The sequence below is a fragment of the Otolemur garnettii genome, unplaced genomic scaffold, assembly GCF_000181295.1.
Source record: "Otolemur garnettii isolate 467f Iridium unplaced genomic scaffold, OtoGar3 scaffold00020, whole genome shotgun sequence".
In the NCBI taxonomy this organism is placed as follows: Eukaryota; Metazoa; Chordata; class Mammalia; order Primates; family Galagidae; genus Otolemur; species Otolemur garnettii.
In genome coordinates this window covers 14,434,741-14,456,609 of record NW_003852415.1, presented here as the reverse complement: position 1 = coordinate 14,456,609, position 21,869 = coordinate 14,434,741, and the positions used below count along the sequence as shown (strand labels likewise).

General features: G+C 44.8%; 1 protein-coding gene across 2 annotated transcripts in view; it reads left to right on the top strand.

The window, feature by feature from the left end:
* KCNK10 (potassium two pore domain channel subfamily K member 10) overlaps positions 1-21,869 on the top strand; it is a 136,182-nt gene that overhangs the window by 54,616 nt on the left and 59,697 nt on the right. For both annotated transcript variants that reach the window (XM_003786965.2, XM_003786964.2), the window contains exon 2: positions 5,730-6,079. In XM_003786965.2, the coding sequence (XP_003787013.1) occupies positions 5,730-6,079 (350 nt within the window). The remainder of the gene's footprint in view (positions 1-5,729; positions 6,080-21,869) is intronic.

Sequence of the window (21,869 nt, the reverse complement as noted above, 5' to 3'; positions counted from 1 at the left end):
CACTGTGTCTGTCCTAGAAGCTGCAGTGTCAGCTGTGGACTGGTGTCTCCTGCCCTCTTCCTAACACTTTCCCCCTGACCCCACCCTGAAGTCTGCCTAAGCCCAGAGGAGCCTTTTGGAGACTACAGGCTGTGCTGTAACCTGTGACTCTTTGGAAGCTCTGAGCATCAGTGCCGGTGGCTCTGGAGTGATTCCCGACCTGGGGGTAGTGCTGTAGGGGTGGGGAGGTGCGAGGAGGGTGTTCTTTTTCTCTTGTCAGTGAGTCTGCAGTCACAGTTGTACTTTGCCTGGGTCGATAGGCAGAGTCATGTTGCTGTGTGGCAGTGGCACCTCTGAGGTGGCTGCATTTCAGGTTTCCAAGGGACTCTGAATCCTTCAGATGCCATTTGTTTCAGGTGAATTCAAGGATGCTGCTGCTTATTAGCTTGTGATAGTTTAGTCAATGTCACCCTCTGGGCTTGTTTCCTTATCTTTCAGTGGGGACAGATTGAGTGAGGGGGACAGTGGGGACTGCCCTCCATAGACGATTTGGTGAAGATAAAATAGATTCACACATGCAGGAGATCTTTGTCAGTTCTCCCACTGACACTAACGGTGCCAAGCTTGGTGCCAGGAGAGCTCGTGTTTGTTGATTGAATGCATGAATGGATGGATGATGCAGTGAAATCTATGAGGCCCGAGAAAGCCTGAGTAATATAGAATTATTCAGAACTTGTTCAACCTCCCCAAAAAGCAGATTTCCACCTCCAACATCCACCCACATTTAGGTAAAAATGAAATGTGTCAACATTCCTGAGGAAACATTTAAAAATGGAAATGAGCTGGAGACAGAAGTGTTCCAACATTTCCTTTCTCATCAACTCTTGGCAGCACTTGTGCTGCCAAATACTTTTCTGCTGGACATTATAGGATCTGTCCATCCACTTCATAGGATCTCCGTTGCTGCTCAGGGTCTGAAGTCGTCAGACCGCCTGTGTGAAATGCCTTTCTCGTACTTTGTTAAAAGGCTGTTCCACCTGGAACCGCTTTGTTTCCCATTTTCCTCTTCCTGTGCTCCAAGGACTAGACTTTGAAGTCAGATTATTCCAGTTTTAATCCTGGCCTCTCCACTTTCTGGCCACTGGATCCTGGCTTAACTCTTTAATCGGTCTGGGTCTCAGTTTCTTTACCTGTGAAGTGGGGCTGTGTAGGGCTGGGAACAAGTGCTGGCAGAGCCACTGCCAAGGGTCCCCACTGCTGCCCTGAAGTCACTGCTGGACATGCATCACAGGCACATTTCCCATGAGCTGCTTCCAGTGGGTGACAGAGGGCAGCAAGGATGCCACGGCAGGATTGTCCCCAGGAGACAGAGGACTCCTCGGACAGCTGACTTTGGCTAAAGAACTCCTCGAAGGCCTTGCCAAACTTCCTTAGACTGCGGGTGCTTTAGGATCCTTTCCCCATCCTCTCTTCCCTCTCTCCTTGGCTTGTGGTCACAAGTGCTTTTCCCCTAATAACATTTATATACATTTAGTCCCCTCTTGGCACCTGCTTCTGAGAGGACCTGGCCTCACACGGGGTGGTGATACCTCATAGTGAGGACCACATGCAGCTGTGTAAGCAGAATCTTCCAGAGTGACAGGCACAAGGCAGCGCTTGTTAGGTAAGCAGTGAGGGTTCCCGTCACCTTCATCGCCATTGCCGCCACCATCCTCATCACCATCTGCTCGGTTTTGCTTCTTTGCTGGTTCCATGTCACGGCACATCCCGGTCACAGGGGTGTGCATTAGAGTGAGAGGTACTGTGGTGTCTGAGGAGAAGAAATGGATTAAAATACCCTTTGGAAATTTGTCCAATGTAAGCACAATCCAAATCATTTCCAGTCATTGAAGTGTGCAGTCACATTTGCTAAAGCGACTGACTCAAATGCAGAAAAGGCTTTGTAATGTTCTGAGGTCCCTGCTGGCACCCTTGACATCTACAAATACGCTTCAGTCATATGACGGGGCGGCTCATTTGCTGTTCCCAAGAACCTCAGGGAGAGTTTATTTATTTATTTATTTTTTTGAAAAAGCATCTGTATTTTTCACAGATAAACAGAAAACCTAAATGAAAGTTTCAAGGTCAGCCAGTCACTGACAGGTGTGGGGCTGAAACTCTGGTTTTTGCTCTCGTGTTCTGGAAGCTCAGGAGTTGGTGGATTCTGTTCATATTCTGCTCCCAGGGACAGCCTCTTAGCAGGTCCTGGTATCAGGACCTGGCCTGGAAAGACCTTTCTCAAGTCTGACTCTGCCCCACCTCAGGGATGCTAGCAGCTCTGGAACCTTCCATGATGTGGGTCAGTGATGAAGGCCTGGCTCCAACTGGCGCCCAGGCTCAGGCCCTTGTTTGTCACTTGATGGTGCTTTAAGCTCATGTCGTTACCCGGCCCTGTGGCGTGTTCTTAAGTAGACTGGCAACTCTCTGAGACTGGGGTTGGGGGGACTGTGTCTTATCCCCACCATGGCACATCCCCTGGTGCCCTTCAGGGTTAAATAAGCATTTGTTTTTGAGGGTAGTGGTGATTCCGTTGAGGCTTTGTGTGTGTAAGCTGAAGGAATTGTCAAGAACAACAATGGCAACAACAACAGTAGAAAGCAAACATTTGCTCTATGCCAGCCGCTGTGCCAAAACACCGAGCTCCCATGATTAAAAGATGAGCATTCGGACTCCAGAAAGCTGGAGCTGACCTACTGGAGGGTATCAGCATACTGAGTGTGCCTGGATGAATCCAGGATAACCTCATGGAGGAGGTGGCTTTAGGCTGCGGAGGGTGGGCGTTTGCCAGGCAGATGAGGGTGGGAAGGGAGTTACTGGCCAAAAGAATAATTTCTGCAAAGAGCCTGTGGTGTGGGCAGTGTGCAACTGTGTTTGAGGCCCTGCTGTTCAGGATTGCAGGGGTGTCCAGTTGTTTTCTGTTTGCAGGTCATCTACATCTGTGTGGTTCGGATGTGCCAACATCCCTTATTTTCCTATTTCATTCATTTAATAATTGGCTGCCTACTGTGTGCCAGGCACTGTGAAAAAAGCCTTGGGGATTCAGAGGTGAAGGGTAAACAGGGCATCTGCCCCCTGGAGCTTTCAGTCTCATGGGAAAGCTGGACAAGGGCACAGGCTCTATCGGCAGCATCATGTAGGGGGTGCAGGGCAAGGGAGTCCTAATCCAGTACAGAGTGTATGAGTTGCCCGGGGCTCCTGGGACAAATTGCCACAATCTTATGGATAGAAAACAACATTCATCTATTATTGTAAGGTTCTGGTGGTCAGAAGTCTAAAAGCAGTCTTGTCTGGCCAAAATCAAACTGTAAGTAAGGCTGGTTCCTCGGGGGGCTCTAGAGAAAATCCTTCTCTGACTTTTCCAGATTCTAGAGGGACCATATTCCACGTCTTAGGGCTACCTTGCTCCAGCCCCTGCTCCTGTCCTTGATTTGCTTTTCTCTCTGTTCCTCCTGCCTCCTTCTTATAAGGACCTTTGCGGTTACCCTGGGCTCACCCAGATAACACAGGGTCAGCTTTCCGCTCAACATCTTTAACTTAGTCCCATCTACAAAATTTCTTTCGCCATGCAAGGTGACATATTGATAGGTCCTGGGATAGGATTGCAGGCTTTTTGTGTGTGCCTGCTAGGGTGGGCGGAGATGGTCCCAGAAGTGGTATTTAACTTGAGATCTACAGGTCAGAAGCTGGGTACAAATGGAAACAGGGGGTCACTCAGGAGGCTGTTAGATTGATTGCTCCAGGCCAAACGTGATTGGTGGCCTGGGTGAGGCTGCTGGCCATGAGGATTGGGAAAAGCCCAAGAGGTGAGATATACAAGGAGGCAGAAGCATGGGAAGTGCAGGCAATGTTGACAGAAAACCCCTCTGGACGGGCTCACCTTTTCAGCATCAACAAGGACAATTAGGGACCTGAATGCCACGTTTTCAGGGAAGGGTTACCCAGAGCGTAACACCCAGATTGCTGATTCTAATTTATAGCTCTTTCAGTCAAAGATTTCAGACAATTTGTGTTCTTGTAAGTCTGAGGGAAATTTAACATTGAATAGTTTTATTGGGCAGAATAATATACCATCAAAGACTGATGTTCAGCTTGCTTCTCAAAGAGAAAAGCTGATTTCCAGGGTCTGGGAGGAGAGGCAGGTGTCTGTGGATTTAAAATTCTTTTAAGTGATCACCCCTATGCCCAGGTGTTGTCAGGATCACGGTTGTTTTGAACGAGGAGTGACACTCCTTGGCTTTACCAGCACGGAGATTGGGCAGTTTTTAGCCCCTACCGGAGTGGGACAGTTTGCCCCATGTAGGTAATTAGGTTTGTCATCTCCTAATACCTGATTTACACAGCTGGGCTGCCCCACGACGGAGTCTGTAATAAGAATTAGAATAATGAAGGGAGGACAAAATTGAAGGCAATGGCCATTTGTTGCTGCATGAGCCAGATTTCTGTAATGCATGATATAGCATTATGTGTGTGACGCTATCCTGAGCTTCCTGCCATCACAGAAAAGCCTCCAGCTTAACATATTTATTTCCAAGGTAATAAAATTGCTTGTACAGAGAAAAGGGACCTTAGAGAATTCTCTGTGTTCTGAAAACCATGAGAAATTTCCTTTCCAATGGCATCCAATAGAAGAAAAATTCTATTACTAATGGATCTGGAGTGATTGTATCTAAGTCATCACATTTTCTATTAGGAAATACAGTTAGAACCTAATTTTATTATTTTTTTCAGGAAACCAGGTTAATTGACATAAAACATCACTCATCGTTTCCTTCTATTATTACAACCATTTTTCTTTATCTTTACTATTGATAGTCTTCAGAAATCCAAACCTTCTTTACTGTGTCTGATTTTTGGTTCTTCTCCCTTATAACAAACTCATGCTTTTTTCCTTTGCTTTGTGACAAGAGGGACTTTTGAAGTTGCGACATGGTCATCTCTTCTCTGCTGTTGGTATTCTTTAGTCCTTGGTAATTTTATAGAGTAGCTGGATATTTTTCTCCTATTTATTTCTTCTCTAAGTTGAACAATATGTCTGTTTTAAAATAAGGCGATTTGTTGTATTTCTTATACATTGTTTAAAGAAGGAAATTGGCTGGGCTCAGTGGCTCATACCTGTAATCATAGCACTCTGGGGGCCAAGGTGGGTGGATAGCCTGAGCTCAGGAGCTCAAGACCAGCCTGAGCAAGAGTGACAACCCATCTCTACTAAAAATAGAAAAATTATCTGGGTGTTGTGGCAGGTGCCTGTAGTCCCAGCTATTCGAGAGGCAAGAGGATTGCTTAAACCCAGGAATTTGAGGTTGCTGTGAGCTATGATGATGCCGCGACACTTTAACCTAAGCTACAGAGTTTAAGACTGTCTCAAAAACAAAAAACAAAAACAAGGAAACTAAGGGAGGAGATGCATTATAAATAACAGAGAGATGGCTTTCCAATTTGGACCTTTGTAGAAAAATATAAACATTTCAAATGCAGTTAATACTTTTTTCTTTTGGAAAAAAAAAAGAAAAAGAAATTAGGACTCCTGGGGCTCATTTTTTAGAACTCAAATGGGCACCTAGCGCTGATGAAATTTCCTCACTGCAGGCTTGGCGAACCAATTTGTAATCCTCACGTTGAAAGCTCAAGGAAGACATCTGTGCTTTGTTTCTGACAAATTTCATGCTTTGTATTCATAAACAAACTCTCTTCTCCCCACCCTGACTCCTCAGTGGCCGTCCCCGCAGCAGCGCCAGCCTGCCAGCCCAAGAGCGCCACTAACGCCGCCAACACCACTAACGGGCACCCTGCGGCTCCACGCCTGTCCATTTCCTCCCGAGCCACGGTGGTAGCCAGAATGGAAGGCGCCTCCCAGGGGGGCCTGCAGACCGTCATGAAGTGGAAGACAGTGGTTGCCATCTTTGTGGTCGTGGTGGTCTACCTCGTCACCGGCGGTCTCGTCTTCCGGGCATTAGAGCAGCCCTTTGAGAGCAGCCAGAAGAATACCATCGCCTTGGAGAAGGCAGAATTCCTGCGGGATCATGTCTGTGTGAGTCCCCAGGAGCTGGAGACCTTGATCCAGGTGAGCAGTGTGGGAGTCGACCATCCAGCAACCTGGGGGAGGCACCACACAGCTTTGCTTTTGTGTTTCTGGGTGGTCAGGGAAGTCCTCTCAGGGAAGGAAGAGGGGCCACAGATGCAAAGGCCCTGATGGAGGGGCAGGCTGTGTTCTTTGTCACCTGGTTTGGGATGAACGGTCAGAGGCAGCAGCAGGCAGGCCAAGGGGCTTTGGATTTTCAAGTTCAAGTTCACCCATGTGTGCTGATTAACTTTCTGGCTCTGAACTCTGTGGAAGGCTGGGATAAGAGGCTTCTTTCCTCGAAGCCAAAGGAAAAAATAATTTTAAGCAAGCAGGGATCTGGTAACCTATACGAGGTCCATGAGGATGAGATGGAGAAAAGGCCACCGGGTATGTGGATGAAGAGGCTGTTGGTGGCCTGAGAGAGCCGTTTTAAGCAGATTTATGGGGATGAAATAGTAAGGCTAACAGTAATAGTAACTGTCAGGCTTGCTGTTGGTGATACTTGCTGTGTGCTGAGGTGAAGGGGAAAAGGGTCCATGAGAAAATGGAGGCAGAGCACTTGGCTGCACCCTAAATAAACAAGGCAGTGCAACCTGGAAGGTGGGAATGGGCTTGGCGGGGTAGAACGTGGAGGTGAAGGGCTGTAGGAAAGCAAGACCGTCGTCTAAGATGGCGTGATGGTGCAGGATGGAACACAGTGCTTGAGAAGTCCAGGATGGAACACAGTGCTTGAGAAGTCCGGGAAGCCTGAGAGAGGACCAGGTCCATGAGGAAGAGTGGGAGACTCGGTTGGAGGGCTTCTCCTTGGAGGTGTCTCCGAGGCTGAAGTCTGACTTTGAGGACACCCTCCTGAACTGCCAAGAGCAGGTTTGGTGGGGGGGGGGGTGATGACATTTATAGAGACAAGGGAGTCTCATCTTTCTGAGGGTTGTAAAGTTTAGAAGGCAGAGGCATGGAAAAGACAGCTTCCACGGTTCCTTCTGGCTCCGGGACGATGTGCCTGTCATTCTGATGGCTACCACCATCCAGGACTGTACAGGAGTCATAAGTCTAGGTTGGCTTATTGTTTATTTATTTCAAACTATACTGATAGGGTAGGGGAATTCTGATGCTACTTGTGATCTGGCACCTTCCTAGTAATCATATTCTTTTCAGTTAGTTTTAACAACCTGACTTGACTCTCAAATAAATGGAAATATAAATCCACCTCCCCTCCAGGAATAAATACAATTTCATAAGTATGTCCTATATTTTTTATTTCAAAAGTAAATTTTTTATTTTATTTTCTTAATTTTTAGCTGGATTCATTAATGCAGTCGTGGGGTACAATGTGCTGGTTTTATATACAATTTGAAATGCTTTCATCAAACTGGTCAACATAGCCTTTGCAGCATTTTCTTAGTTATTATGTTAAGACATTTATATTCTACACCTAGTAAAATTCACATCTACCCTTGTAAGATGCACCATAGGTGTGGTCCCACCAATTACTCTCCCTCCACCTATCCTCCCTCCTCCCCTCCTCTCCCTCTCCCTTTCCTCTCCTTCTTGGGCTATAATTGGGTTATAGCTTTCATAAGAAAGCTATAAATTGGTTTAATAGTAAGACTGAGTACACTGGATAAATTTTTAAATGTTAAAGTCCAAGGGCAGCTTTTCACATAATTTTCATAAGAAGTTATTTCTTTGGCTGGCCTTGTCTTTTTTTTTTTTCTTTCATAGGAAAACGCTACCAAATAAATGGTGACAGGAATATTGTACTAGTCAGTGCCAGGTTTGAGGCCTTATGTGCCACAGAGAATGGAAGAAACAATTCTGGAATAATTTTAAATGAGAGTAAAATCATATTTATACATCTTGTGGAATGTGTTGGGATCCTTTTTTGAGTTGTGATACATGTAGAGTAACCTAATAGGTGAATGGAATCTAGTACAAAACTTAAAATTTCCTCCCTAAGACAATGAGATCTTGAGGAGAAGAGACCATGACATCTTATCTTCCCATCTATGTGCAGTCCATGAATTTCTTTGCATCTAATTATTGTTCCATAGATAAATGGTTTTGGAGTGAGATATGAAAGAAAATCTAGAACATTGGTGATGGTGCAAGATATCTGAGCCTCAGGTCATACATTTGTGGATTAATTCAGTCTTTCTGTAGGGCCTGTTCTTTGACATTTCTCCTTTCTGAAAGATTTCACAGGCCAGGAGGAAGGACAGGGTGGGGGAGTGTGAGGTCCTAATTCTGGTGTTGCCTTGAATACCTTCCCCTCTTTAGACCTCAGAGATTCTCTGTGAAAGAGGTGCATGTGTGTGAATGTGTGAGTACTTGCACATGGGTGTGTATACGCTTAAGATAATTTTATAACAATTAAGAAAGCTACCCTTTATTAGGCACCTGTTATGAGCCAGACACCATATACCCTTTATCTTATTTAATCTTTCCAACAACGCTCTAAGCTTGTAACATATCCCTGTTTTACATGTGAGAAAACTGATGCTGTAAGAGTTTGAATAATTTTCCAGCCATCGAAGTGGCAGAGCTGGGATTCCAAGTGAGGTCTATCTGACTCTACATGGACTCGCCCAGTGAGTCTACAAGCCCTTTAAGTAGGTCTTGCTGTGTAATAAGCTCCACTCTTTCTTAAACATTTGCTTTATGTTTACCACTCTCCAGAATGTTAGCAATCACACATCCCTGGACTCCCTAACAAGAGGCATTTCCCTCTCTCTTCCCCTTGTCCCCTTTGGGCCTGGGATGCTTTCCAGTTCTCCATCAACTATGATTCAGGGATTTGCACTGGTGCTTATCTATGGTCTTGCTCACAGTACAGGTTAAACCGGTTTGATTGTTGAATCTGTGTCAATCAAGAACAAAATCATTATGCTTTGCCCTTTAGTTCACTGATAGGTTCCTAAGGATGAAAGTGTCCACACTTAGAGACCAGGGAAGCATCCTCACCCTGTGTTCCTCTGAGCATGGTGTATATAGTGCTCCCTGGAAACACAGCATTTAAAAGTAGTTTATCTTCACATTCAGAAGGGTTTTCTGTGTGCCAGCTTTTAAGCTGGAGAAATAGTATTAACGTATTTCACCCAAGTCTGAAAGGAGTGACTGGTGGAAAGAAAATAGATTGATGGCATTTATTTGGTCACGACTCTTGGCTGGGTTGAGTGGACTTCTCATAAAGCTAAGCTAGAAGGTGTGATTCATATTATCAATAACAAAAACAGAGTACCTGAAATAACATAACCCCCATAAAAATGCCTGGATATTTTATTTTTAATTTTTATTTATTTATTTACTTTTTTTTTTTTTTTAAAGTGAGGCACAGAGAGCATTTATATACTTTGCCTGAGCTCACATTACCTGGATGTTTTAGAAGAGCCATAGCTGGGGAGGGATTTCTGATGAGTTAAACTACTTTATGGAATATTGTGGGGCTCTGGGGGAGATGGATGGGGCGCTGTCCCTGAAAGGTGAGGAAGGACAGAGGACTGTGTCATCTATCTATTCGCTGTGTCATCCATTCATTTCTTCCTCCATCCATCATTCTCTGAATTGCTGTTTAACTTCTGCCGGATCAGGCAATATGCCAGGTGTTAGGGATAGCAAGATGAGAGTAAGCCACACCTTGAGCAGGTTACGAACCTCTTTGTGCTCCAGTCTCAGTACCAGTGAAATGTGGCTAAAATCCTCTGCCCTTAAAGGTATGGGAGGTGAAGTGCAATAATCGATACTTAAACTGTGTTTTCCACATAGTGAATGCTCAAAAAGGATAGCTATTACTGTTGCTGTGATTACTATTACTCAGATTTTCAAGCAGTGGTTCTCTAGGTAGCAGGGCAGGGTGAAGAGGGTTGTCTCTGTGTGAGTGGGGATGTGGCAATGTCTGGAGAGATTTTTGGTTGCCACAGCTGGAGAGGTGCCACAGATGTCTAGTGGGTAGAGCCGGGGATGCTGCTAACCCTCCTGCAATGTCAGGCATGACCCGCTTTGAAGAAGAATTATCTATGCCAACATGTCAACAGGTCGAGAAACCCTGGAGGGAGAGGCATGTAAACCAACAGTTAGAATTCCTTGGAAGAGAGCTGTTTGAAAGGCATGAAAAAGTGGGAGCAAATAGTGGTCTGGGAATATTTTGTACCTATTTATGTCTTTTAGTCCACAGTTATTCTACAAGGATCAGAGGAGGAATTGGGAAGAATTGGGAGAAGACAAGTTAGAATACTGCATTGTCAAAGGTGACAGATGCTAGAGACAGAGAAAAGGCTACATTTACAAGAGTTGACAAAGGAAATTTGCAATTGCTCATGCCCCATTCAGCAGAGATTTCTGGAGTGCCAGGTCTGTGCTCCGTATCCTTCCCTGCCTGTGCCAACAGAGGCCACGTGGTCCCGGCATGCCCTGGAAGCCCCAGACTGTGGAGTTAGCCTTCCCGAGTTAAATTCTCTACCACTTACAGGCTGTGCCACTCGGGCAAATAATCACAATCATCCCTAGTCTCACCTTCCCTCTGTAACATGGGGATTGTGATAATAATGTCCACCTGTTAGGGTGGTTTGAGGATTGACCATAAAAGCTCAGTAACTTTTAGCTGTTGTTATTGCTGCAGTTTACTTGTATTTGTTAGGGAAGGAATTAAAAAACAAACAAACCCAGAAAGCTCCTAAATTATGTGCGTCCTGGAGTTCTGCCCAAGGGAAAGGAGAAGCAGCTTCTGAAATGCTCTTCAGGGCTCCATTTCCTAAAGTTTCTAGTTGACAAATGTTCCTTCTGCCCTTTGTGTGCAAAGTACCCTCACATACATCGCTCCCCCATGGATGAGCTGGGCTGTCTGGACCATAATTGTCTTTGTGGCTGGAACTCAGGGGAGTGCGTAGCAATTTTCTATCCCATTTACAGGGCCTACTCCAACCACCTAATCATCTTTACCCTACGCTTTGGTGGAGAGACTCAGCCTCATGTTTATTAGATACCAGGCCTGGCTTCACTGATCTCTGTCTCTTCCGGTTGTTCTTTAAGTGGTTAGATAGAGACACAGTTTTAGAGAACCTTGGAGACCTAGTTGGACTTGGGCAGCCTTAAAAGAGCAGGTCATCTTGGTAGGTGAGGTGACTGTTGATTCCAAGGTGTGACTGAGTGACAGTGCTTACATCCCCAATGCCTGATTTCTCTTTAACCCCCAGTGAGGAAGAAAGGTTAGGCTCCTTTTTAATGCAGACCCTCTGGAAGAAGGAGGTGGTGACCCTAGTCTCAGCTGCACTAGTGCTGAGTTTGGTGTGCTAGGGAAAGCCACTTCACCTGGGGGCTCAGCTGTTTGGCTCACAGAGGACATATAAGATCCATCCAGCTCTAGAATCTTACCCCCGAGATATAAGGGATGGTGCAGGGTGGCTTTCTGCAGAGCTGATGTAATCATAAGAAACAGTTACCATTTATTGGCTGTTTGCTTTCCTCTAGGACTGTGTTTTTCAACCTTTTTTATCTCACCATATACTTGAACCTATAGTTACACTTCCATGGCATGTTTAAATTATGTTGATCCAAAAAAAGAATATACTTACTGTGCATTGAATTTCTTTTGAAAATACTCTAATTAATGATCTTTAAAAGCATTTTTGCAGCAAACCTAAGATCCTTTCCGAGGCACAATGGTTGAACATGGCTGCTCTAGGTTCTGTTCTAAGCACCTTAATCCTTTAGCTTTTTTAATTGTTGTGACAAGCCTGTGACTAGGTTCTATCATCAGCATCTCATTTTAAGGATGAGCAAATAAATTCTAAGAAGTTAAGTCACTCGTCCAAGTCCACACAGCCAGTAAGTGGTTAAAGTGGATTTGAGTCCCGGGGAAGCCAGAGTCCAGAGCCCATCTGTCTAACCGTGTGCGGTGCTGCCCACTGTGTCAACCACGAGTCCTCCTCACACTGTGCTTGGGGCTCTTCTCGAGGCTTTACTCCAAGGGAAAGACTGGAGGGAGAAGGCAAAATGAGTTGGGAAAACTAGGCTGTCTGCCATGGAGCTATAGTGCTCCAAATGGGTAGTATTTTATTTTCAAAGAAGGGGAGTATCAGGAGGAGAAGGTCCATGGGCATTATGTAAGACAGAATTGGTCCCTTAGCCCTGCTGGGCCTAAGGCTTCTCTCATATTTAAGCTATCAGACCTTCTCATTTGGATTACCGGGAGGAGCAGGTGAGATAACCCACATGCGAGGGCAGGCAGAGCACCCTGGGGGGCGTTGGCATTCAGGATCTTCTGTTTCCTTTACTCATCCATCTTTCTTTCTCCAAAGAGAATCGAATAGAGAAAGATAAGCATACCTGGAATATGTACATTTCTTTGGCAGTGGAATAAAGTAAATTAAATGTGTTTTTGAAGGTACAGTTTCCACGAACTTGATTTGACAGTCACTTGGTCCCAAGACCCCCTTATCTTTGCTACGCTCACTTGCCACAATTGCTTATCTCCCTGTCCCCAGTGCAGGTGTCTCTTGAAGCTTCTGTATTGACTAGTCTTGGAGAAGCCATAAAACATTTGTCTTCTGGGATGCTCCAGGAATGAAATCGGGAGGCAGTTTCACTGACTGACAGGGGACGGAATAATGAGGCTTCAGCCTGCAGGGATGATGATTTACAGTGGCCGTTTTCCAGGCCGTGAATTGTAGGATGTGTTAAGACTGAATGTCTTCAGTGGACCTTGTGGGGTCACTTGGCTGCTGTTCCTCCCTGTTCCAGCCACATGGAAAGGTGGGGTGTTTCATGGGGGCAGGCTCAGTGTTGACGGGGTGCCCACCAGGCTTAGTGGGACGGGGTGCCCACCAGGGAGGACGTGGAATATTCCATTCTAAGCACCTAGCTGTAAAGCAAAAACCACAGATTTATTCCTCTCTCACTGGAGAGCATTTCTGGTGGCAGGTTGGTCACCTCACTGCCTAGAAGGCTGATTTTTGCCCTGGGAGCTTCCAGAAAATTACTTAACTTCTTACAGGCCTCTTGACCTTGAAATGGGCACCTTCTGTTTGTGATAGTCTGTCTTGAAGGTCGTCCCGAAGGTTTCATCTGCTGGCATGGGCTAGCTCTGGAATTTCCTGGAGTGTGAGCCTTTGGGAGGTGTCTCTTCTCATTCTGCTGTGTCTCCTCCTCCCCGACCTTTTTTGTTGGTGGATATGAACTTTGCCATTGGTTTTCACTTTATGACCTCTTAGGGATTTTCGTCCTTTCCAAATAGAGTCTCAGGTACTTTGCTCTGTAGTACTTGGGTCTTAAACCATGTTTGAAGAATACTATTTGGCACTGCTTATTGCTATTATTTTAATTTTAAAAAATTATTTTATTTTTTAATCCACGCATAATAATTTACATATTTATGAGTACCTAGTGATATTTAAATCCATCTAGTGCAGAGTGACCAGATCAGGGTAATTAGCATATCCATCATCATAGATGTTTAACTTCTCTCTGTGTTGGGGATGTTCAATGTTGTCCTTCTTGCTATTTGTAACTATGTAACTATTCTATCCTATGGTGGTATAGAACGCCAGAACTTATTCCTCCCATCCAGCTGTAACTTTGTATCCTTTAACAAATCTCTTCCTATCCCTCCTCTCCCACTTCCATTACCAATTGACACAATTTATTTTTATTTTTATTTTTTTTTTTAAGAGAGGGAGTCTCACTGTGCTGCCCAGGCTGGAGTGCAGTGCCTATTCATAGGCACCATCCCGCTGCTGATTAGCACGGGAGCTTTGACCTGCTCTGTTTCCAACCTGGGCTGGTTCACCCCTCCTTAGGTAACCTGGTGGCCCCCTGCTCCCGGGAGGTCACCTTATTGCAGCATAGCGTACTACAGCCCAGAATTCCTGGACTCCAGACATCCTCCTGTCTCAGCCTCCTGAGTAGCTGGGACTACAGGCGCGTGCCACTGTGCCCAGCTGACACCATTTCTTAAGCACTAACTCTGTCCTGGGTGTTAGGGAGTCTACATACATATATCACTGAACCTCATTTGACTCTTCCCAGGAAGCCAAGAGGTGGCCACTGTACTGCCCCAGTTTAAAGAGGGTAAAGCTCTAGCATAGCTATCTGGTGGCAAAAGTAGGACTGGAATCTAGCTAGATCTGTCCCACTCCGGGGCCCACAGTCACATTCTCCCCTTGGCTTTACACAATGAGGGTAGAGAGTGTATTTCTGGATCAAGACAAATTCCTCCTAAGGGTGAGTCCACTCAAAGGGATAATAAGCAAGTCCCTCCGTGAGAATGCTTGTCTTCTGACACAAAGTCCCCACTTCCACCCATCTCTGTATTTGTAACCTTCCTGACATACAGACTGTCTCCATGACCAGGGGGGTGCGGGACCATTGACTTCTGGCTTACTGACTCATTTTGTTGGCTGTGCTCACTGTTCTTTGGTTCAGGAAGATTTGATCTAAGATATGGGCAGTTGAGTGTGAGGACTGGGTACCAGTCTGTGGTCCTGGGTGTGGACCTTTGATGTTGTCATGGCAATCAAAGATGCGACCCTGCACATACAGAGAGGGCTAGAGACTGTGAGTTGCCAAACCATTCTTTCCAGACACAGGAGATTTGGGGTAATTTGTGTGAAATTTCCTAAGGCTAGGGCATTGCCCTTATGCCAAGACTCAAATCACTCACTTGCTCATTCACCTTCCTCACTAACTCATTCATTCATTCATTCATTCATTCAACAAATTTATTGAAAGCCCAGTGTGCAAGGTGCAGTGGGGGGAAAAATTCAGAAAAGACAAACATGGGCCTTGCCCTCTGGAGCTTATGCTAGGATAACCAAACATCCCAGTTTTCATGGTTCTGGACTAATTGTTAATAGTGATCTTTTTTCTTCAAAGTGTCTTGGTTTGAAAGATAAAATACACAGTGACCTACTTCTAAGCAGCGGTAGAGACAAACTTTATGCAAACAACCACCCAAGTAAGTGTAAATAAAGCCTGGATGAAAGCTGTGGTTGTGGGGGTTGGGGAAGGGGGAAATGAGAGTTGTGGGACACTGGGCCAGGAGAACTGATTCAGGAGGACCAGGCTTCGAGGCAGAGGGGCCTAAGCCAAAGCCCTGGACAGCGGGAAGCAATGGAATGCCTGAGGACTTGAGAGAAGTGAGCAAATGTGTCCAGAATATATTTAGTAAAGGGAACGTTGCAGGCAGTTTGGCTAGAGACAAGCAGAGATCTAACTATGCAGGGGCTGATTTTGTTTTATATTTAAATTTTTATTTATTTATTTTTGAGACAGAGTTTCACTCTGTCACCCCAGCTAGAGTGCAGTGGCATCATCACAGCTCACTGCAACCTCCAACTCCTGGGCTTAAGTGATTCTGCCTCCATCTCCCTAGTAGCCAGGACTACAGGTGCCTGCTCCTACACCTGGCTAATTTTTTCCTATTTTTTGTAGAGACAGGATCTGGCTATTGCTCAGGATGGTCTTGAACTCCTGGCCTCATGTGATCCTCCCCCCTTGGCCTTGCAAAGTTATTACAGGCCTGAGCTACTACTGTGCCTGGCTAATAGGGGCTGATGTGGGATCCTAAGAGCACTGGGAAGCTATAGTTATGTTTTCAGCAGCAGGGTGACATGATTTTTGGTCAATCAGTGTATGTTGCCATCTGAGTCCCTCATATAAACCCAAACAGTTTTTAAAAAATTATTATTATTTTTTATTGAGACAGAGTCTCACTTTGTCACCCTCAGTGGAGTGCCTTGATGTCATAGCTCACAGCAACCGCAAACTCTTGGGCTCAAGCAATTCTCTTGCCTCAGCCTCCCTAAGTTGCTGGGACTATAGGCACCCGCCACAATGCCCAGCTATTTTTTGATTTAGCAGACCCAGTCTGGGTTTGAACCCACTGGCCCTGGAGCACGTGGCTGGCATCCTAACCACTGGGCTACGGGCGCCCAGCCTAAACCCAAACAGTTTTAACATGTATGGAGTGACGACTGTAGTGCTCTTCCCAATGTTCTGTTCTACATTTGGGATCTGATTTATCCTCAGTGGTGTCAAAACCCAACTCTAGGGAAGGTTTCACGGGCTCTTCATGTTGGGTCACACCCTACTTGGCCCCAGGGCATCAAGCACTCACATTTGTCACTACGCTTGTTAGGCTTTATTGAGTGACTGTCACTTGTCTAATCTGTCCCCTTCCCAGGGCTATGAGCTCTTTGAAGTTGAGTCTGTGTCTTTTATCAATATATCCCTCACAGCTGGCACAGTGGTTAGCCAAGAGAAGATGCTTAAGATTTGAGGAAGGAAGGAATAGTGCTTTTTTTTTTGTTTATTAAATAATAGCTGTGTACATTAATGCAGTCATAGGGTACAGTGTACTGGTTTTGTATACAATTTGAAATATTTTCACCAAACTGGTTAACATAGCCTTCATGACATTTTCTTAGTTATTGTGTTAAGACATTTATATTCTACGTTTAGAAAGATTCACATGTATCCTTGTAAGGTGAACCATAGACATGGTCCCACTAATCACCCTCCCTCCACCCAACACCCCCCCTCCCCTCCTCTCCCTTCCCCATATTCTTGGGCTATAATTGGGTTATTGTTTTCCTATGAAAGCTATAAATTAGTTTCATGGTAGGGCTGAGTGCATTGGATACTTTTCCTCCCATTATTGAGATACTTTGCTAAAGAAGAATATGTGCCAGCTCCATCCATGTAAACATGAAGGAGGTAAAGTCTCCATCTTTCTTCAAGGCTGCATAATATTCCATGGTGTACATATACCACAGTTTATTGATCCATTTGTGGATCAATGGGCACTTTGTATCTGTTTTGAAGACTAAGAGCCATTCATATAGTACTTTCACATGAGTGGAGCAGAACATTCTTTTGTTTCTATGTAATACAAGTCCTTTTTTTGTGGTTGGGTTGCCAGTGGTTCTTCTCCCCACTCATTTTTTGTCTTCTTTATGCTTGAGCAGATTCCCTTGGTATCTGTAGCATCAAAGCTTTACATTTTTTTTTATTAGATCATAATTGTGTACATTAATTCTCTCATAGGATACAGTGTGTTGCTTCCATATGCAGTTTGGAAAACTCTCATCCAAGTGGCTAACATAGCCATCATGTCTTTCTCATAATTGTTATGTTAAGACATTTATATTCAACCTTTAGACAAATTCACCTGTACCCAAATAGGATAAACTATAGGCGTGATCCCCACAATATCATTCTCTTCACCCATCCTCCCCCTCCCCTTTCCCCATAGTCTAGGGCTCCATTTGGATTGTAGCTTTCCTAAGATAGCTAACAATTAGTTTCATAATAGTGTTGAGTACATAAGAATTTTTAGGAAAGCAGCTTTTTGTAATGCATGCATGTGAGACCTTTATGGAAATCCTTGCTGCGACTTCAGAGTGCAGGACTAATCTAGTCCCTTCTTTCTCTGCCCTGGGCCATTTCCTATTAGCCTTTCTTTCTTTCTTTTTTTTTTTTTTTGAGCTGGAGGACAGAGTCTTACTATGTCACTCTTGGTAGAGCACTGTGGCATCACAGCTCACAGCTCACAACAGCCTCTAACTCTTGGGCTCAGGTGATTCTCTTGCCTCAGCTTCCCAAGTAGCTGGGACTACAGGCCCCCACCACAACACCCGGCTAGCTTTTGGTTGTAGTCTTCGGTGTAGGTGGCTGGCGCCCTAGCCACTGAGCTACAGGCGCTGAGCCCCTATTAGCCTTTAGTCCAGAAAGTTTAGGTAGCAGCCCAGGCAGCAGGTGACCTCTGGTGAGTGCAGGTTTGAATTCTTTATACCCAAAGGCACAGCTCTAAGGAGTTGAAGTGACTCCTTTAGGCTGTTGCCTTAAATTTAGAGGAGCTGCCCTTTCACCAGTGAAGTGATCAGGCAGAAGATTGTTCAATCTGTGCAAGATGAGGCCTGCAGCCCCTGGCCTGTCTCTACAGGCCACTACTTCATTATTATTTTTGTTTTAATCCCTGGGTTTATTGATTCCATTCATTATTTGGTGAAGAAGAAAGATCTAAAGCTTTTAAGCTAGAAATTTAAGAGCTAATGGAAACGGGCATGCCAGTGGAAAATAAATTTGCAAATGAGAATTTAATAGTCCCGCCCAAAGCCTCAAAAACAAAACCCAAACCCAGAAATGAATGCTACTGTGTCTACATTTCTATACAAATGCACATGTGTTTGTTCACATTTAAAGTGTTGCTGTATACATTACAAAGTAATGAGATTTTGGTGGTGTGTGGCCTGCATAATTATTCTCATTACTTAAAATCATATGTCCTCTTGTAGATAACGAATATTTAATGAATACCTGTCATGAAGCAGGCACTGTTGATTAAAAAACATTATAAAAATTAACAAAATGCAAGATGCCAGCACCTGTCCTCAAGCAGTTTGCAGTCCAATGTTAATTATATTGCTGGCTAACATGGCCTAGTGCTCACTATGGCCAGGCATTGCTCTAAACGCCTTATGTGTAGTAACTCATTTAATTTGTACGATGATCCTTTGAGGTGTGGTAAGTAACCGAGGAATTAAATAGTTAAATAGTTTGTCCAAGCTTAAGTGGGAGGTAAAAGTGTATTCTGGAGGCAGCTGGGCTCTAGAATCCGTTCTTTTTGACTACAATGCTCTACTTCTGGAACTGACTTGTCTCGACTACTTGGAGTCTAGTGCGATTGGTTCTAGAAGACAAGGAAGCACTCAGTTCCCTAGTCACAGAGTAGGAGTCTCGGCTCAATCTATGGGACCCCTAAGAGGACCTTGCTTCACCAGTGAATAGACTAGGTAATGATTACCTTCTCCTTGTCCTCCAGAGGGATAGGGCTTTGTGTCTTAGCATAAGATATTGAGGCTGGGTCAATATATTCTACTTAAAATCAAAGTTCTTGAGTTTTCATCCAAGTCTGCAATTGAGAACGCTTATCAGTTTATATTGAGAACATTCAGTTTTTTTTCCTTCTCAGTGGGAATGGGCAGAGGAAATGAAATCTTGCTGGTGCAGGTCGACTTAGCTGTGTAAGTGAGGGTTTAACCTTTTGTTCTTTTACAAATGGGGGCAAGAAATACAAATTCTGACTTTTCTATACTGGCCATTTTGGGTAGAGGAAGGTGAGGTAACAGATGAGTTTTGGAAAGATGTTTACAAGCTGGACAGGGAGCTACTTGTAGGAGACAGGTGAAGGCTAGAATTAAAAGAGAGGATTTTAACCAGCCTCAGCTATGCCACTTACTAACTACTGTAATTGTGGGCAAGTTAATTCTGTTTTCCATTGTCTCATTTATAAAATGGGAACAGCAGTGGGATCTATGATTACAGGATTTTGTGGGGACTGAATATGATAAGAAGGCAGAGTCTGGCCCATGGCAAATGCTGGCAACCATGATTATTTTTATGAGTGTTCTAGAACTTTCCTTGAGGTCTCTGGGATTGCTCTTACTGCCGTGTCTGTCCCCTTGTCAGACTGTACTCATCAGTGATGTGCTAGTGGTGGTTGCCAACTCATTCTCTAGGGGGACACAGTGAATGAAATATTAATTGGGGATTAATATTAAGCACTCAAAAGCGTTAAGGATGCCAAGGTAAATATCTCTAAGAGAAACCAGCAGAAGCATCTGTTGTCATGATGTTGTTAATCATCTATTAAATTCCAGGCTTTCTCTGAGTCAGTGACAATGGAGGGAATAGTAATCTTTCATTCAGGTCACACTGGAATGAATCAGAACTCCTGTAGCTACTTTTGTAGCCTAGTAAATTTTTTTAATAGAAATTGGATAGACATCTTTAGGAGGAATAATCTCAAGTGCAGAGATAGCAGGGCATCTGTCAGACATTCTCCTCAGGCCCAGGGTGATTTATCAACATCACTCAGCAGATTTGTTATTCAGCCTGTACAGGTTGAGTCTAGTTAGTTAGTCTGCAAGTTTATTGATCATATCAAGTACACACATGTATTTCTGCTTCCTCAATAGACTTGATGCTTTCCTTCTGGTTTAAAAATACCTCTTATTGGCTCCACGCCCATAGCTCAGTGAGTAGGGCGCCGGCCACATACACCGAGGCTTGTGGGTTCAAATCTGGCCTGGGCCTGTTAAACAACAATGACAACTGCAACCAAAAATAGCCGGGTATTGTGGTGGGCACCTGTAGGCCCAGCTACTTGGGAGGCTGAGGCAAGAGAATCACTTAAGCCCAAGAGTTTGAGGTTGCTGTGAGCTGTGATGCCACAGCACTCTACTGAGGGTGACATGGTGATACTCTGTCTCAAAAAAATTAAAAAAGAAAAATAACCTCTTATTTCATTCTTCCATATAGTCAGAGAGAGAGAGAGAGAGAGAGGAGATTTAGAAGGTGAAAGAGCTCCCTTAAATATGTCCTGGTCCCACTTGACAACATTTAGATAGATTAGTCATTAGCCTATACCCAAGGTGCTACTAACTTGAGTTTCAGAACATTCCTGCTGCAAAGGATTAACTTGTGGCGGCGAGGACAGCTAGCTTGTCTGAGACCATAGACTGTGTGCATGAGCAGGCTAGCTCATCCCAGGGGTAAGAAAACTCTAACTCTCAGATTCTCTGCTTGCCTGTCCCCTCTGCAGGTGGCCTCCACTTTAGATTTATAACCAAGCTATAAAGTTGGTTATAAAGCCTGGCCCCACCAAGGGCCTGAGGAAAGGCTAATATTTGCACATAACTGGATACTTAGGGCGGCAGGAAAACAAACACCATTATGGTATTCACCGTGGCACTGAAGGCGCCTCTCTCTGCCTTTTTTATGGTCTGACCTGCTTTTTGTGGGAGACTGTCAGGTGGTGTGGCAGTGAGGATGGCCGCTTGCTTGTGGCAGGTTCATTCATGGCAGCACAGGCCTGACTGCCACATCCTCCGTCTGCAGGGTGGGAGGTCTTCATGTGTGCACCAGCGCCCTGTCTCTCCCCTCGCCTTCTCACAGTTGAGGTGTCCCGGCCCCCAGTGTGAGCCAGCCTGCCCTCCCCAGAGGCGGGAGGCTGCGCATCTGAGATGGGGAAGAAAAAGAACTCAGAGGGGAGGGAAGCTGCCTTTCCAGTGTTCAGGGCGGTGATCTTCCTGTTACCAATTCTAATAGCATCACTTGCTAGCTTTACTGTGCACTTGTGGACACGGCATCTCACTATGCTCAGTCTCCTGTGTCCGTTGGGCATGGTAACAATGACCATAATGTAAGGTCTTCACAAGGGCTGAGTAAATCTGTGGGCTAGGAAGTGCCCAGAAAGGATTCCTGTTACTAATATCACTAGGTAAGAAATAACAAGGCCTAGTGCCTAAAGTCTCAAGTACAATTTTAAACAACTGTATAAGAAAGGCATTAGTCCTTCATTTCTTTATTTTATTTTATTTTATTTTAATTTTTTGAGACAGAGTCTCATGCAGTTACCCTGGGTTTGGGTGCTATGGCATTATAGCTCATAGCAACCTCAAACTCTTGGGCTCAAGCAATCCTCCTGTCTCAGCAATCCTCCTGTCTCAGCCTCCTAGGTAGCTGGAACTATTGGCCGCAACACTCAACTATTTTTAGAGATGAGGTCTCGCTTTTGCTCAGGCTGGTCTTGAAATCCTCAGCTCAAGTAATCCACCCACCTTGGCCTCCCAGAGTGCTAGGATTACAAGCGTGAATCACCTTGGCTGGCCCAGTCCCTCATTTTATAGATGAAGAAACTGAGGCTCAGAGAAACTGGGTAACTTGTACAGGCTGAACATTGCAGCTTTATCCAGTAACTTTCTCTGTTGCAGGAGTAATAAGGAGGTGTTTACAC